Below are 16,208 nucleotides of genomic sequence, written 5' to 3'. Positions count from 1 at the left end.
TGACGCTGCCCCCCCCAGTAACCCCCCCGCCACCCTCTCTTCTGCCTTCCAGGGGCTGCACGCTGCCCCCCCCAGTAACCCCCCCGCCACCCTCTCTTCTGCCTTCCAGGGGCTGCAAGGCAAGGCGGGCTCCCCAGGCGGGCCGGGCATCGTGGGGCCACAGGTAACGGCCGCCCCCCCAGAAAGGGGGCAGGGGTGGGAGGGGAGGGGGGGCTTGGGAGGGGAGGTGGCACCAAGGAGGGGAGGGACTGCAGCGGTGGCCCTTCAAACATGTTTTCCCCCCCCCGGCTGCTTTTTTTCCCACAGGGCCCCGCAGGGGAGACTGGCCAGATGGGGGAGAGGGGCCATTCCGGCCCCCCCGGACCACCAGGAGAACAAGGGCTGCCGGGGCCCTCCGGGAAAGAAGGGACCAAGGTAGGCCGGGGGGCTGACCCCCTCTGCCCCCTCCCCTCCCTTGCAGTGGCCCCGATGGAGGGGGACCCCCCCGGCTGTCCCGCGTGCACCGGGCCCTCCCCGTGAGGGGGTGGCTTGGCTGTGCAAAGAATCGGAGGGGGGGACGGGGCTGTTCCTCGGCTGGGGGGCTCCTGGGGGGACACTGAGGGGCTCTGTGTGTGTGTGTGTGTGTCTGTCAGGGCGACCCAGGAACCGTCGGAGGACCCGGGAAGGAGGGCCCCCCAGGGCTGCGGGGCTTCCCCGGAGAACGCGGCCTTCCCGGCACGGCTGTAGGTACCCCCCCCACCTCCCTCTCTGAGGGGACAGCGGGGAGGAGCACGGCCCCTTCCTGCAAGAGGGCTCTGTCTGGGGAGGGAGCAGGGATAGGAAGTTCCCCCCCTTTATATTTTCTTTGTCTCTCTCTCTCTTTCTCTCTCTCTCTCTCTCTCTCTCTCTTCATTCTTTCTCTCTTTCACTCGCTTTTCGCCCTCTCTGTTTTGTCCACACTCTCTTTCTCTCTGTTTCTGTCTCTTTATCTCTCTCTCTCTCTCTCTCTCTCTCTCTTCATTCTTTTTCTTTTTCTCTCTTTCATTCTTTCTCTCACTCTCTCACTCTCTCTCCCTTCCTCTATTTTGGTCCACACTCTCTTTCTCTCTCTTTCTGTCTCTTTCTCTCTCTTTCCTCTGTCTTCGTCCCAGTTTCTCTCTCTTTCTCTTTCTCTCTCTCTCTCCCTCCCTTCCTCTCTCTCTCTCTCTCTTCCTCTTCTCTATTTTTGTCCAGACTCTCTCTCTCTCTTCATTCTATCTCTCTCTCGCTCGCTTTTCATCCTCTCTATTTTGTCCACACTCTCTCTTTCTCTCTGTTTCTGTCTCTTTCTGTCTTTCTTTCTCTTTCTCTCTCTCTCTTCATTCTTTTTCTCTTTCTCTCTTTTCATTCTTTCTCTCTAGCTTTTCACCCTCTCTATTTTGTCCACACTCTCTTTCTGTCTTATTTCTTTCTCTTTTTCTTTCTTTCTCTCTCTCTTCATTCTTTTTCTTTCTCTTTTTTCATTCTCTCTCTCTCTCACACTCTCTCTCTCCCTCCTCTATTTTTGTCCACACTGCCTCTCTTTCTGTCTCTCCTTCCTTATCCGAGTTTCTCTCTCTTTCTCTCTATCTGTCTCTCTTTCTTCCTCCCTCTATCTCTCTCTCTTCTTCCTGTCTACTTTTGTCCAGACTCCCTCTTTCTCTCTCTCTCTCTCTCTCTCTCTCTCTCTCTCTCTCTCTCTCTCTCTCTCTCTCTCTCCCTGAAGAGATAGCAAAGTTTTCCTCTTTGCTCTGACCAGGAGGGCAGCTAGCGTGTCCCTTTCCCTTTGCGTGTCCCCTTTGCGTGTTGCTGTGGCCAAGAGAGAGACACCTGGGGAGAGCCAGACGAGGGCTAGAAGGGGGTCTGGCTGGGTGGACGGGGGAGGGAGGAGATGAGGCAGGGCAGAGAAAAGACCCTCCCAGAGGCGGCCACGAGTCAGAGCCAGAGGCCCCTCAGAGGCCATCTAGTTGAGCCCCTGGCCCAAACGGAAAGAGAGAGCCACCTGCCCCCGGCAGACCCCAAAGGGGCACCTGAGTGGCTCAGGGGCTGCCCGCTGGCAACTGTTCACTCAGTGGTAGACTGCTCCTGAGCTGGAGGCTTCATTGGCAGCCACCCTCTGCCCGAAGTCTCTTGGACCTTTTGGGTGGTCCTCGTTGGATTAGAAGGACATGTGGGGTGAAGGGCTCTCTCTCTGCCCCCCCCTTACTCAGGTCTGACCCTTACAAAGCCCCCCCTGCTCCCCAGGGTGGCTAGTCTTGCACGGAAGGCCCCCTCCTTCCCCTCACTTTGTCATAATAATAATAGTAATAATAATAATAATAATGCAGGGCACCTTGGAGGTCATCTAGTCCAACCCTTTTAAAGAAGAGTTGATGACATCATTTCCTGCCAGGATGTGGCCTGCCCATCCTTAACACCTTGATCTTTCTAACCACGAAGCTGATTTACCCTGGAAATGCAGACAGGCCATTTTTTCCCAGTATGGCAACACCACTGGTCCCAGTTCCGGCTATACTGGAAAAGGCATTTCCTTCCCCCCAATTAGCAGACAGTAATTACTGCTCCAGTTGCCATTTAGGAAGCCCCACCCATTCCTTCCTGTCCCCCCTGCAATCCGGAGCAATTCAATGGACAGCCATTTGTCTGAAAGGGCATTGGGTTTCCTGCCTGAGCAGGGGGTTGGACTAGATGACCTCCAAGGTCCCTTCCAACTTCTTCTTCTTCTTCTTCTTCTTCTTCTTCTTCTTCTTCTTCTTCTTCTTCTTCTTCTTCTTCTTCTTCTTCTTCTTCTTCTTCTCCTTCTTCTTCTTCTTCTTCTTCTTCTTCTTCTCCTTCTTCTCCTCCTCCTCCTCCTCTTCTTCTTCTTCTTCATCATCATCATCATCATCATCATTATTATTATTCTGCCCCTGCTCAGGCAGGAAACCCTATTCCATTTCAGACACGTGGCTGTCCCCCTTAACCTGGCTGGGCTCCGAGGCCTGCAGGGAGCCCCCTCCTCCCCCCCCCAGGCAGTGGGGCATGCAGGCTGAGTTGAGGGAAACTGGACCCCTTTTCAAACAAGGCTGGGCCTTGGCCTGTGGTGAGCGGGGGGCGCCTGGGGGGGTGCGTCCTGCTTCCCCCCCCTTCCCACAGAGCCAAAATCCAGATCCACACGGCCAGCTTCGGTTGGGGTCCGCGGCTGCCCCATCCCTCTGGGGGTGCTGAGAAGGACCCACCATCTACTGAGTAGGGGGCCTACCAGCCTCGGCTCTTAGAGACCCCCCCTCCCCTGCCCCAGTGGCCCGGGGGCCCGAAGCAACGGGGCTGGCCGTGCTTTGAAAGGGGCAAAATGGGTCAGAAACGGGAAGACACGTGGGGCAAAGAGGGCGGGAAGGAGGGGAGGAAGGAAGGAGGGGGTCCCTGGTGCTCGGGGGGGGGATTTTGGTCCCCTCCCCCCATTCTGGAGGAACCTGTTGAAGGGAGGTGGGCTGGCTAAGCTTCTTCTCTTCCTGAACAGGGTAGTGGTGGACTGAAAGGCAATGAGGGACCTGCCGGCCCCCCAGGACCAGCGGTGAGTATTTCGACCAATCCCTTCCCAGGCAGCCGGTCCCTCTTAACGGGATCGCGATCTGTGATTGGATACCATCGGAAATTGAGTTCTCCTTCCGGGCCTGCGCTGGGCTGCTTCCTTGCCAGAGGCCCCTCACCAGCCCCCTTCCTCACCAAGGCCGGGGGGCTGCAATGGGGAGGAAAAAGGGAGAGAGGGAGACCCCCCTCCCTGTCTTGAACCCTCCCAGCAAGAGACGGGACTTCCAGGCCTTTGGTCCCCACTGTCTCTCTTTGCCTGGCCCCAGTCTCCTTTTCTGGCTGGGAGTGATGGGCTTTAGAGCAGTGGTTCTCAACCTTTTAATGCCACGACCCCCAACCGGTCGTAAGTCGAGGACTACTCAACCGGTCGTCAGTCGAGGACTACTCAATTGGTGCAGCAATGTTTGCAGAAGGGGCTTTTGGCGGGCTCAGCAGGGCAGAGACAGCCTGGACAATTCCTATTGGCTTTTGAAAGCCAATAGAATTAGACTCTATTCAAGAGAGTCTCTTCTATTGGCTTTCAAAAGCCAATAGAATAAAAGGGAGTAGCACAGCTAAGGAAAAGCGGGAAAAGAAAATGGCGGACTGTGTTGTTTGGCGACCCCCGTGAAATGGTCGTTCCACCCCAAATGGGCTCCCGACCCGCAGGTTGAGAACCACTGCTGTAGAGTGAGAGGGAGGGTCGCAGTGGGACTCTCCTGCCTCCCCTTCCCCATTCCTGCCTGCGGCTGACCACCCCTTTCCTTCTCGTCCCAGGGATCTCCCGGAGAGAAGGGGCCCTCGGGACCGGGAGGCCCCAGTGGGCCCCCTGGCAGACCCGGCCCCCAGGGACCACACGGACCAGCTGGAGAGAAGGGCGTGCCTGTGAGTAGGGGGTGGGGAGACAGGGAGGGGGCAACAAGGAGTCGGGGTTGGGGAGGGAGAAACACTGGGCTGGCGGAGGGGGCGGTCCCTCAGCCTCAGTTTCCCACTTCTCCCCGCAGGGTGAAAAAGGGCCTCTTGGCCCTGCTGGTCGTGACGGCGCCCAGGGCCCCATTGGGCTACCTGGTCCTGCAGGACCCCCTGGGGGCCCCGGTGAGGATGGCGACAAGGTGAGTGGCTGGAGGGGGGATCTCCCCTCCTCTCTGGACCGAGCCTTCCTTCCCTTATGTCTTTTCCTTGTCTCTGCAGGGAGAGTTGGGGGACCCGGGTCGCAAAGGGCCCAAGGGGGGCAAAGGCGAGCAGGTAAGCTGAAGCCCTGGGCAGGAACCGCAGTGGGGCAGGGGAAGCTGGGGGAGGAGTCTGAGGCCGTGACTCTGCTCGTTGCCCAGCTGATAAGCTCCTCTTCCCCCTGCAGGGTCCCCCCGGCCCCTCAGGCCCGCTCGGTCCTGTCGGGCAGCCGGGCGCTGCGGTAAGTATCTGCGGGGTTCCACAGGCGACCGCTGGCGCACCTTGTTTCCAGTGGGTCTCACGATTGGTACCTCTGATCCTCCGGGGCACCATCCCTTGGTTGACTCTGGAGTAAGGCAAGGGTCCCTTTGGCTTTTGGGGAGACCCTCCTTGAAACGGGCAGGAGGGAGGAGCGAGGAGATCCGGGTTTGTCTTTCCTTTGGGTATCAGCTCTCCGATTGCCTCTTTCCGCACTGCCATTAGGGTGCGGATGGTGAGCCAGGAGCGAGGGGCTCGCAGGGCCATTTTGGAACAAAGGGAGATGACGGCATCCGAGGATTCAACGGGGCACCAGGACCAATCGGCTTGCAGGTAACGAACCACCGCGTCGAGTTCCACCCTTCTGCCCATTGATGATCCAGACGCCGCTCACTCGTTCTTTCTCGACAGGGGCTGCCCGGACCAGCTGGGGAGAAAGGGGAGACCGGCGACGGGGGACCCCTGGTAAGTGCCACTCCCTTTCTCGAGGGGAATCCCCCCAGACACCCTCTCCATGGGGTTCCTGCTCAGCTCTGTTGTCGAGATGTGGACGTTCATCGGTATTTTCTTACAGGGACCCCCGGGACCGCCAGGACCACGAGGACCAGCTGGAGCCTCCGGAGCTAGCGTGAGTCTCTCTCCTACCCTCTTCTCCACATGATTCCTCCTCTTAATAGATTCCCAAAGCTGAGCCTGGTTGGGTCTCTTTTCCCGCAGGGTCCACAAGGTCCCACAGGAGAGATCGGAAATGAGGGCCCACCGGGACAAAAGGTAAGTGGGTTCCAGGGAACGCTTGGTGGAGGGCAGTCTGTGATATTTTGGCAGGAAGCCGAGAGGTGCGAGTTTTCCAGGCTCTTTGGGAAAGAGATGTGGGGCGGCGGATCCCAAATGAAAGGTGAATCCTGGCCATGGTCCCTATAGATCTCTGCACAGACTCTTTCCTCTCCCCTGGAGGACGTTGAGGCCTCTTAGACCAACCCCCGGGCTGGGCCACAGAAGTGGTGGGTGAGTGCACACGCACAGTTTTATTTGCGTGCGCAACAGGCGGGAAACGAGTACACGCACGCAGCTCCATTTGTGCAAGTAGCGGGCACACGTGCTTGTTGCTGATAGAAATGGAGCCACGCACATGCGCGCACTTACCCGACGCTCACGTTGAAACCATCCCCTCTCCCCCCTCCCTGCCGGTTTGCAAAACCGCAAAAGTTGCAGACTACGGTCTTAGACGGATCAGCTCCTGCAACTGTTGTTCGTCAAACTGGGCTGGACCGTCCTTCCCATCAGCCTCAACCAGAGCAGGGACAACTCCACCCTCTGAGAAGGACATTTCAGGGCCAGAGACTGCTTTCCTTAGTTGTGTCAAGCGCTTTGTTGGGACTGCCCTGTCCCAGGAACCGAATGGTTGCCCCCCCGGACTTTGGAGAGTCAGGAGGCAAAACGTAGTAGAGGAACCCCACAGAGAAGGGCCTTGCAGCACTCCTTCAGGGCCCGATCCACTAACCTCCCTTCTCCCATCCCAGGGCGAATCAGGAGAGCAAGGCGGACCCGGAGTCCACGGAGAGCCTGGGCCGAAGGTGCATCTCTTTCTTCTTCCCCGTGATTGTGTCGCCATATCTGTTCCGCCCCCCGGACCCTCTTTCTCCCTCCTCCCGCCTGTTGGTGGCCTTGGGTGCCACGTGGAGTAGGCTTCGCACACCCTCCTGCACATCCTGGTGGGAGGGTGTCCCTCACCCCAGCTGCCAGGGACCCCTCCCCATCATGGCTTGGCTGCCTCCCCCCAGTCGAAGGCTTCAGAGCTTTGCTGCACTTTTTTCCACTTACTGAATGTTGACAGGTATACCCCTCCTGCATCGGGAGGCTCCACAACGGCCTTCGATTCTAATAGCCCCTCCTCTGTCCTCAGGGCCCGCGGGGTGAACAAGGAGAGAAAGGGGAAGCCGGAAGCGCCGGTGTGCCTGGACCCCCTGGAGGAAGAGGGCCCGTTGGGGACGATGGGCCCAAGGGGAACCCGGTAAGAGAAACTGCAGACATGAGATTTGTGGGTGGGGAGTCTGGGACTGGGAGGGGGCAGCCTCCCCCACGCTGAACTCCTGTAGACTACAAGCCCCCAGTAATCCCAGAACCAGATAAGAGATGGGCTTTGTAGTTTAGGGCCAGGGACTGTGTTCAGCAGGTCAGTGGTTCAAATCTCACCGGCTCAAGGTTGACTCAGCCTTCCATCCTTCCGGGGTAGGTAAAATGAGGACCCAGATTGTTGGGGGCAATGTAAATATATATATACATTGCTTACTGGTGTACATCGCTTAGAGAGTGCTTGTACTTAAAGCGGTATACAAGTCTCATAAATAAATGTAATGGGCTGTTTTGTCCAACTGTTGGAAAGATCTTGGTTTTTGGGGGGGGGGGGACATGTCTAAGGGTTAGATGAGGTGAAAAAGTGCGGAATTCTCTCTGGCTGCAGGGCCCGGTCGGCTTCCCTGGAGACCCCGGACCTCCTGGAGGAATCGGGCCCCGAGTGAGTATGACCCTCCCCTCTTGGCTGGGCCCTCCCTCTGAGCCCGCCCTCCGGTAAGACCACCAGACCCATGTGCCTCTCCCACAGGGCCAAGATGGAGCTAAAGGCGAGCAAGGAGAAAACGGCGAACCCGGAGAGGCGGTGAGCCTTTGGATGGGGAGGGGGCAGTGGGACCCTACCTGGGATATTGCTGGGTCGAAACCCCCCACCCACTGTCCAGCAGGAAGCAGGCGGTGTCTGCCCCATGGCCTTCCACTACACCCCCACCCCCCGTGGCCTCGTGCTTGTGCCCCAGAGTGCCAGTGTGCTTGTCCCTCACCTCTCTCCTTCCTATTCAGGGGTCTCCGGGACCATCCGGTGAGGCTGGTCCCCCTGGGCCACTTGGAAAGAGGGTAAGTTGGGGACCCCGGATGTGGGGTCCACTTTATTGGGGGGGCAGGAGCTGTTTCCCCCCCTCCTTGCACCCACAGGGCCCTGGGATTGGGACCCACGGGACAAGGGGAAAAGAAACGGCATCCAGAGCCAGCCCAGGCCCCCAGCAAAAGACCACCCCCCCAAAATCAGGACTCGGGGACCACTTACACTCCAGGGTCTAAGCCCGGTGTTCGTCCCCCGCTCCTTCGGCCGCAGGGGGCCACAAAATGCCCCCCCTTCTTGAGGGAGAGCAGGACAACACGGTCTTCAGACTGCACTGGCCCCCGTTTCTGCCCCAGCCCACCCCCCAGTCCGGAGGGACAAAGACCCCCGACTCAGCTCAACCCGGCCCCTCCTTTCTCCTCTCCGCAGGGCCCCGCTGGAGCCCCCGGCCCCGAGGGACGGGAGGGAGTAAAGGGCAAGAAGGTGAGTGGGGCTACCCCTGGGTGGGGAGGTCACTGTGCCCCCTAGAAGGCATGGGGGATGGGCTGGGCCCCCCATATGGCAGATGAAGCTCCGGACTCTTTCACCCCCACCCCCAAAAGGGCCTTCGATCCCCACTGAAGGGTCTTTTTTCAGAGAAAAAAGGGTGGGGGGAAGTCAGGAAGGATGGGGTCCCAACTGCAGCAAAGGGGTCTTCCTCTGGGGGCCCCCAAGCAGAGTGGAATTTTTTGGGAGGGGGGGGGTCTGCCCAGGCTGTGTTGACCCGCTCAGCGGTTGCTCTGCTGGTGCTTCCATCCTGGACCAGAGGCTGAAGGCCTTGCAGCCTACGAGAGTGGGGAGGGGACCTTAGAGGTCATCCAATCCAGCCCCCTCGAAGCAGGAGGGAGCTAAGCTAAGCCCTCTCCTGTGGGCTCTTTCCTCCCTCGTTCTGAGCCTTGTCCCACCCTAACTCTCCGCCTCTCTCCAGGGAGAATCGGGGGCCCTGGGCCCCCCTGGAAAAACCGGGGCTGTGGGACCCCAGGGAACTCCCGGGAAACCCGGCACGGAGGGCTTAAGAGGTGTCCCCGGATCTGTGGTAAGAGGGGGAGCAGCTGCCTCGTTACTTGGGGGGGCTGTCTGGCTCATGCTGGGGTGGGAGGCTGGCAGGGTCAGGGTGGGATCCCATATGGGGGGGGATCAGAGTTTTTACGGGGCAGCAGGCGGCCGCATTTCTGACTCGCTGGAAAGGGAGATGTGGGGTACCCTTACCTGCAGGGGGGGCTTACATTTACATCTTGGTCTCTTCCAGGGGGCCCAAGGAAAAACGGGGGCCACGGGCCAGGCTGGGCCACCAGGACCTGCGGTGAGTGGCCACCCGTTGTAGGGGGGGGGTTGAGCTGACCGAATTTGGGGGAGGGGGCTGACAGCCACAGGAGCTGCTTAAAAGCTGCCTTGGGGTGTTTCTTCCCACAGGGCCCCCCCGGATTGCCCGGCCTGAAGGGCGAGACGGGCCCCAAAGGAGAGAAGGTCGGAGTGGCGAAGGGAGTGGGGTTCGGGGCGAGCGGACTTCTGGGGCAGAGGAAGGAGCCCCCCCATCTGCTGACACCCACCCCCCGTCTCTCCACAGGGTCACCTGGGACTCATTGGCTTGATTGGACCAGCCGGAGAGCAAGGAGACAAAGGGGACCCGGGCCCCCCGGGCCCCTCAGGCAGTGGGGGTCTTAAGGGAGAGACTGTAAGTGCTGGGTTAGGGGGGATTGGGGGGGCTTGAGGGACAGGGATGAGCTTAACCCCCCCCTCCACTTTCCTGCCTTGCTCTCCCCCCTACAGGGCTTCCCTGGACCGACCGGCCCTCTTGGCCCCGCGGGACCCCCGGGACTTCCCGTGAGTAGCGCCTGACACCCCCCTGGGCCCTCTTACGCCTCCTGGATGGGATCCCCCAACTCTCTCCTTCTCTTTCAGGGTCCTCCCGGTGTGCAGGGCGCCAAAGGAGCCTCGGTGAGCGATTCAGCCCTGCCCCAAAGCGCTTGGGGGTGGGGTGGGAGGGGGGTGGGAGGAACGGGGGGGAGGAAAGGGAGGAAAGTCTCCCCTTGAGGACTAACCTCTTGGCAATTTGATTCCAGGGTGAAGCCGGACCCAAAGGACAGCGAGGCGTCCCCGGCCCGCCTGGGAATCCGGTAAGACCCCTCAGCCTCTCCTCGCCCTGCCTCAGTTTCCCCCTCGGCAGAGGGGATCCAGGAGTGGCCTGGGAGGCGCGTTTCTTTGGCTTCCCTCCCAGTTTTTCCAAACCTGCCTTAAAAATGAAGTTTCGTAAAATATCTAAAAATATAAAAATAACAGTCGTAATAACAATAAAACAATAATAATACCAGCTGTTGGAAGGGCAGCAACCATCTTAAAACACCCCTTAGAGACCCCCCTCCCCTGCCCCAGTGGCCTGGAGGCCCAAAGCGAAGGGGCTGGCCATGCTTTGAAACGGACAAAATGGGTCAGAAACGCCAAGACACGTGGGGCAAAGAGTGCGGGAAGGAGGGGAGGAAGACCCCTTTAAAGGCTGAGAGTTTATTGCAGCCAAATATTTAATTTGATTATCTGATTATTTTATTTTTTAAGTGTATACATCGGTCGTACTCAACTTACGATCACAACAGGGCCTCAAAGGTCCGTCGCTAATCGGGATAGACGTTGAGTTTTTGCCCCATTTTTACGACCTTTCTCGCCCTGGTTCTTAAGTGAATCGCTGGTTGTTAAGTAAATCCGGCTTCCCCCTATTGACTTTGCCAGTGAGAAGGTCACAAAAAGGGGATCACATGACCCCTTCCCCGGGATGCGGCGACTGTCGTGTGAGTCAGTTGTCACGCATCCAAATGTAAATCATGCGAACCTGGGAGTGCTGTAACATGGGCGTAAGTCTGAAAAATTGTCATTTTAAAAAAAGGTCACTAAACGAATCATTGTAAGTCGAGGACTATCTGTATCACCCATCTCGTATCTACAGTGACTTTTGACTTCGTTTGCACCATGTTCCCAACTTGGCTGTTTCCCGGGCTTCGAGCGATACACAAGCGTTCCTTTACTTACAACAATTTGTTTTTAGTGACCGTTCAAAGACACCACCACATTTTTCACACAACTACTTGCAGCATCCCTTGGGATCACGTGATCAAAATTTGGACGCTCGACTACTGATTCGTATTTATGGCAGTCGCAGCGTCCCGGGGTGGGGGTCACGCGATCCCGTTTTGCGACATATATAAGTCTCATAAATAAATAAATAAATTCTGACCAGCAAAGTCAAGAGGGGGAAGTTGGATTCGCATAATAACCACATTACTCACTTAACAATGGCAGTGATTCACTTAACTGCGGCAGGAAAGGTCGTATAATGAGGCGAAACTCAATAATCGTCAACTAGTGACAGAAATTTTGAGCTGAGTTGTGAGGGTAAAGCGAGGACTCCCTGCATTGGCCAACCTGCTTGTGGTGCCCGAAGAGGGGCTTGCATCATGTCTGAACGGGGCTAATCTCTCGGGCAGGGTCCGCCGGGTGAGGCCATCCAGCCGCTGCCCATCCAGCGTGCCAAGAAGAGCCGGCGCTCGGTGGACGGCAGCCAGCTGGTGCCCGAGGAGGAGATGGAGGCGGCCGACGGGCCAGCGGGTCAGCTGGCCTCCGGGCTGGTGGAGGGGATCTACGGCACCCTGGAGACCCTCCGGCAGGAAATCGAGGGGATGCGGAAGCCGCTGGGCACCCGGGACAGCCCTGCCCGCACCTGCCAGGACCTACGGCTGGGCCAGCCAGAACTGCCCGACGGTGGGTGTAATGGGACAACGACAGTTGGGAGGCACCTTGGAGGTCTTCTAGTCCTACCTGCTGGACACGCCAGAGACTCATTCCATTTCTGTCTGGTCTCTTTTTGACAAGAGGCCTGCTTGCCTCCCCCCACCCCTGGGGGTCCTGCTCTGCCCCTCCCGCCCGAGAGCCACGTGGCTTCTGTCCGGGGGGGGCTGCAAGGTGCTTGCCAAGGGGGCGGGGGCGAAATTCCGTGGACTCCTTTCATGGTAGAGACGGCAGTTCCTTTGTCAAACCCAGGAGCTGCTGGATTAACTACAGCGCCCAGCAGCCCCTGCCAGCAGAAGAGGGGAGGGGGCAGCCCCAACTCCTGAGATCTGCCTCCCCCATGCCTGGACTCCACCCACGGTTCTCCCTGCAAGCCCTTTGGGGGCAAACACAAAATCCCGGGGGTATATTTGCACCCCGGATCACCTTCGCCACCAAACAGTCCTTTGTTTTTTGGGTTGGGTGGGGGTTGAGTTTGCAAGGGGCCCCCTGGAGTTGTGGGACACCCCTCCCCAAACTGGAGGCTCGGTGGGCAATGTTGGTCCTTCCTTTCCCCTCCCCCACCCCAGGCGAATATTGGATCGACCCCAACCAGGGCTGTTCCAGGGATTCCTTCCGGGTCTACTGCAACTTCACGGCGGGAGGGGAGACCTGCGTCTTCCCTAGCTGGGAGACCCGAGAGGTGAGGAGGGGGGCCTGGGCCCAGGGAGGGGGGCTGGTGTGGCTGGGGGTTCGTGGGGAGCCTGCTGCCCCCCCTCAAATGAAAACACTAAAAGCCAATGGCCCTGTTTCTGCAATTTATGAAAGTGAAAGTTGGGGTCCCGAAATAGTCCAGGTGGCACCCCTGGTGATGCTAGGCTAGCCCTTCTGTGTGTGTGTGGGGGGGGGGGGTCAACCAGTCTGAGCTCCCTATGTGGTGGGCACAGTCTGTCCGGGCAGGGGGCAGAGGGAGGCTGCGTTTCAGGGTGAAGTGCTTTGCCACGATCCCCTTCCGGGATGTGGTTTTGCCTCGCTGTCACGGCTGCAGTTCTGTGATTGCCTCTTGGTCTCCCATCCAGGCCTGGCCCTGCTTAGCTTCCAAGTGAAGGCCAGGAGGCTTTGAATGGGGCAGGGTGGCTGTGGGTCCCAGCCACATGGATCAAGCCCTGAGTGTGTGTGTAGGGGGGAGGACCCCTTCAGAAAGCCAAGAAGGGGGAGACTTTGTCTTTGGGGCCAGTCACAAGAAGACCCCGCTGCTCCAGGTGCCCCCCCTCTCTCTGTCTCTCCCTGTGAGTCAGAAAACCATGGCAGTGAGGGCACGGCTTATTTTGCCCCCCACCAGGCTCAAGAATGACCCCGTATTTCCTTGCCCCCCCAAATATCCCTCCTTAGCGTCTTTCCATGGGAAGGCCGGTCCTTTGAGCATTTCCCTCTACAGGTGCCCCTGGCAGCATGGGAGGAGGAGAAGGAGACCCCCCTGAGGTGGTTCAGCCAGTTCCAGAAGGGCCATCGGGTGAGTCCTCTCGCTGGGGGGGGGGATTTGCTGGCAGTGGATCCCCCCCCGGCCTCTCCTGCACCTGAATCTCCTCTCCTGGAAGGTGTTGGGGGACACGCAGGAATATTAGAATGGAATCACAGAGTTGGAAGGGACCTTATCGGTCATCCAGTCCAACCCCCTGCTCAAGCAGGAGACGCCAATCCCAGAAGGCAGTCAGGATTTGCTGGGCAGGAGGGATGGTGGGGGAGACCTCTTAGTTGGGGGGCTCCAGGGGGGAAAGTGGGGAACAGGGCTCTCCGCCATGAAGCCCTCCTTCCGGATTGCCGAATAGAATGGTGCATTCACACAACACCCAAAACGTCACCCCGAAGGACCTGCTGGAGCAATCTTCCGTGAAACTTGCCAAGCCCAGAAATGGGGGGAGGGTGTGGAGAAAAGGGGGTGGGGGAGGAGAGAATTGACTTCCTTCTGGCTTCCCTCGGAACTTGCAGGGTTGTGTGAACGCAACGTGTTTGGTTAGCCTTGATCTGGGACGGGGACAGGAACCCAGCAAATGGATTGGTCTGGTTCCCCACTGCAGGGCGCCGTGCGAAGGCCGTCCGTTTGCAGGGAGGGGGGGGAGGAGGGATAGAATCTCCAAAACGGGACCCTTGAGGCCATCCAGCCCACCTCCCCACTCAGGGCCCAGCGTCCTCTGCTTGAGGGCATCCACCCCCTCCAATTCCTTAGCTCCCCATTCTGCTCCGCTGGGCTTTCCCAACAAGGGCAGGTGGAGTGGTTGACTTACTCCCCCCCTCAATCCCTGCCCCCTCCCCAGTTCTCCTACGTAGACGCAGCTGGCCAGCCGCTGGGCGTGGTGCAGCTCTCCTTCCTCCGTTTGCTGAGCATCTCCGCCCGCCAGAACTTCACGTACCACTGCCGGCACTCGGCTGCCTGGCACAGCCCGGGGTCCCCCGCCTTGGGGGGCTACCAGCGGGCGCTGCGCTTCCGGGGGGCCAACGAGGACGAGTTGAGCTACGACAACAGCCCCTACGTCAAGGCGGTGGTGGACGGCTGTGCGGTGAGTGCCTGGGAGGGGATCCAGGCCTGGCACCTTGCATGCTCACCTGGATGGATTCTGGGTGGAGGGTCTTCAGATCATTTCTCCTACGATCTGATGCTTCCCTCCCATGGGGGGGGGGTCAAGGGCCCACCCTGGCACAGGTGGGGGCAGGTGGATAGGTAAATGAACGGACGCAGGGGCTGCCAGGACAAAGCAGATTCCCCCCCCCCAAAAAGGGGGTCCCGATGTCCCCCATTCCCAACTTCCTAACTGAAAGATGGACTCTCAGCTTCCCTTGGGGGGGGCAGTGACCCTCACTCTGTGGTGACCCTTCTCTTCTTCACCCCCCCAGGCACGGAAAGCATCCGGCAAGACGGTCCTGGAGGTCAACACTCCCCAGGTGGAGCACCTGCCCTTGCTGGACGTGCACCTGACGGACTTTGGGGAGCCTGGGCAGGGCTTCGGCTTTGAGGTGGGGGCTGCCTGCTTTCTGGGCTAGAGCAGAGCCCCCCAGCGCAGCTGGCCGGCCTCGTCCGAGAAGTGGGGGGGGGAACCAGCTTCCCAGTGCCCAGCAAACAGTTGAGACCATGGTGGGGTGTGTGTGTGAGGGGGGTCCAGCAACTGGAAGAAGACCCCTCTGTTGAAGGGGTGCAGAAACCCACCCCCCCATGGAAGCTTTCTCCCTCCCAAATTCTCTCTGTGCCCCCTCCCCCTGCTGAACCCCCCTCGGGGCTCTGACCCCCCCTTCCTCAGATGGACCCCCTTCCTGGTTCATTGCGTCCTGATAGAGACCCCTCCCTGCAAACAGCAGAGACCCCGGCCATTGTTGAATGCCCCCTCCCAGTAAACCCCTGCTTAGCCCCGCCCACTTCAGCCCTATTGATGGCAACTCCTTGCAGTCGGTGGCAGGCTTGGAAAAATGGGGTCCGTGGTCGCCCCCTCCCATTTTTATCTTCTTCCTCTCACTCCCCACCCAGCCTCCCCTTCCTTTATCCCGCACAAAAGCCCTGGGTACGAAAGAAAAGTTAAAAAAAAAAAAAGTCCAAAGAAGAAAGAGGAAACCGTATATATTTTATTGTTTTTTTATAAAAAAAGAGAAAAGAAATAAATTAATTATATTATTTAATGGAATCAATATTAAAAAGAACACTTTTTTTCCCCTGCTGCAAATTTGTAATCTTGAAAATGGTGTGTGTGTGTGTGTGTGTGTGTCTTGGAGGGGGAGGAATGTGAGTCTGAGATCTCACTTGTGGGCTAAGGGGAAATTTAAGAAATATATTGAATTTTTCTTACGGACTGGCTCATGCTTTCTATTATCAGGGGTGTCCAACCGTGACCACTTTAAGACTTGTGGACTTCAACTCCCAGAATTCCCCAGCCAGTATAGCTGGCTGGAGAATTCTGGGAATTGAAGTCCACAAGTCTTAAAGTGGCCACGGTTGGACACCCCTGGCTTGGAACGTACCACAAACACAGGATGTTCTTCCCTGGCTTGGAATGTACCATAAACATAGGGTGTGCTGGGAGTTGAAGTCCACAAGTCTTTAAGTGGCCACCCCTGGCTTGGAACGTACCACAAAGGATCTTCTTCCCTGGCTTGGAACGTACCACAAATGTAGGGTGTGCTGGGAGTTGAAGTCCACAGGTCTTAAAGCGGCCCCAGTTGAACACCCCTGGCTTGGAACGTACCATTGACACAGGATGTTCTTCCCTGGCTTGGAATGTACCACAAACATAGGGTGTGCTGGGAGTTGAAGTCTACAAGTCTTTAAGTGGCCACGGTTGGACACCCCTGGGTTGGAACGCACTACAAACATTTGTGAGTGCGCAAACTACTTTCCTGAGCCAATATGGAGCCTTCCTCCCTGCCAGCCGTTTGGGAAAAAAAGGTGTGGGTTCTTTGTGGCACATGGGCTCCATTCCAAGTTTTAGAAGTTTTTTCTGTTTGTGTATTGTCTGACTGTTGAACCACAGCTGATGTGGAAGAGGGGGAGGAGGCGCCAAGGTCAACCAAAGGAGGCCACTAT

The 16,208-nt window shown here is 58.0% G+C and overlaps 1 protein-coding gene across 1 annotated transcript in view; it reads left to right on the top strand.

Annotated features, from left to right (window-relative positions):
- The window catches only part of COL11A2 (collagen type XI alpha 2 chain), a 50,901-nt gene extending 35,588 nt beyond the window's left edge, over positions 1-15,313 (top strand). Inside the window, exons 38-67 of the mRNA XM_039365966.1 lie at positions 110-163; positions 307-414; positions 633-722; positions 3,497-3,550; positions 4,324-4,431; positions 4,551-4,658; positions 4,738-4,791; positions 4,904-4,957; positions 5,200-5,307; positions 5,386-5,439; positions 5,549-5,602; positions 5,692-5,745; positions 6,495-6,548; positions 6,878-6,985; positions 7,436-7,489; positions 7,577-7,630; positions 7,828-7,881; positions 8,276-8,329; positions 8,814-8,921; positions 9,135-9,188; positions 9,299-9,352; positions 9,453-9,560; positions 9,656-9,709; positions 9,788-9,823; positions 9,949-10,002; positions 11,362-11,635; positions 12,232-12,344; positions 13,080-13,154; positions 13,957-14,199; positions 14,534-15,313. Coding sequence (XP_039221900.1) covers positions 110-163; positions 307-414; positions 633-722; positions 3,497-3,550; positions 4,324-4,431; positions 4,551-4,658; positions 4,738-4,791; positions 4,904-4,957; positions 5,200-5,307; positions 5,386-5,439; positions 5,549-5,602; positions 5,692-5,745; positions 6,495-6,548; positions 6,878-6,985; positions 7,436-7,489; positions 7,577-7,630; positions 7,828-7,881; positions 8,276-8,329; positions 8,814-8,921; positions 9,135-9,188; positions 9,299-9,352; positions 9,453-9,560; positions 9,656-9,709; positions 9,788-9,823; positions 9,949-10,002; positions 11,362-11,635; positions 12,232-12,344; positions 13,080-13,154; positions 13,957-14,199; positions 14,534-14,680 — 2,598 coding nt within the window. The 3' untranslated portion in view covers positions 14,681-15,313. The remainder of the gene's footprint in view (positions 1-109; positions 164-306; positions 415-632; positions 723-3,496; positions 3,551-4,323; positions 4,432-4,550; positions 4,659-4,737; positions 4,792-4,903; positions 4,958-5,199; positions 5,308-5,385; positions 5,440-5,548; positions 5,603-5,691; positions 5,746-6,494; positions 6,549-6,877; positions 6,986-7,435; positions 7,490-7,576; positions 7,631-7,827; positions 7,882-8,275; positions 8,330-8,813; positions 8,922-9,134; positions 9,189-9,298; positions 9,353-9,452; positions 9,561-9,655; positions 9,710-9,787; positions 9,824-9,948; positions 10,003-11,361; positions 11,636-12,231; positions 12,345-13,079; positions 13,155-13,956; positions 14,200-14,533) is intronic.
- The last annotated feature ends 895 nt before the right edge of the window (positions 15,314-16,208 follow it).

This window comes from Crotalus tigris, unplaced genomic scaffold, assembly GCF_016545835.1.
Source record: "Crotalus tigris isolate CLP2741 ecotype Arizona unplaced genomic scaffold, ASM1654583v1 scf7180000020216.623372, whole genome shotgun sequence".
NCBI lineage: Eukaryota > Metazoa > Chordata > Lepidosauria > Squamata > Viperidae > Crotalus > Crotalus tigris.
This window is presented reverse-complemented; position numbering and strand designations above follow the sequence as displayed.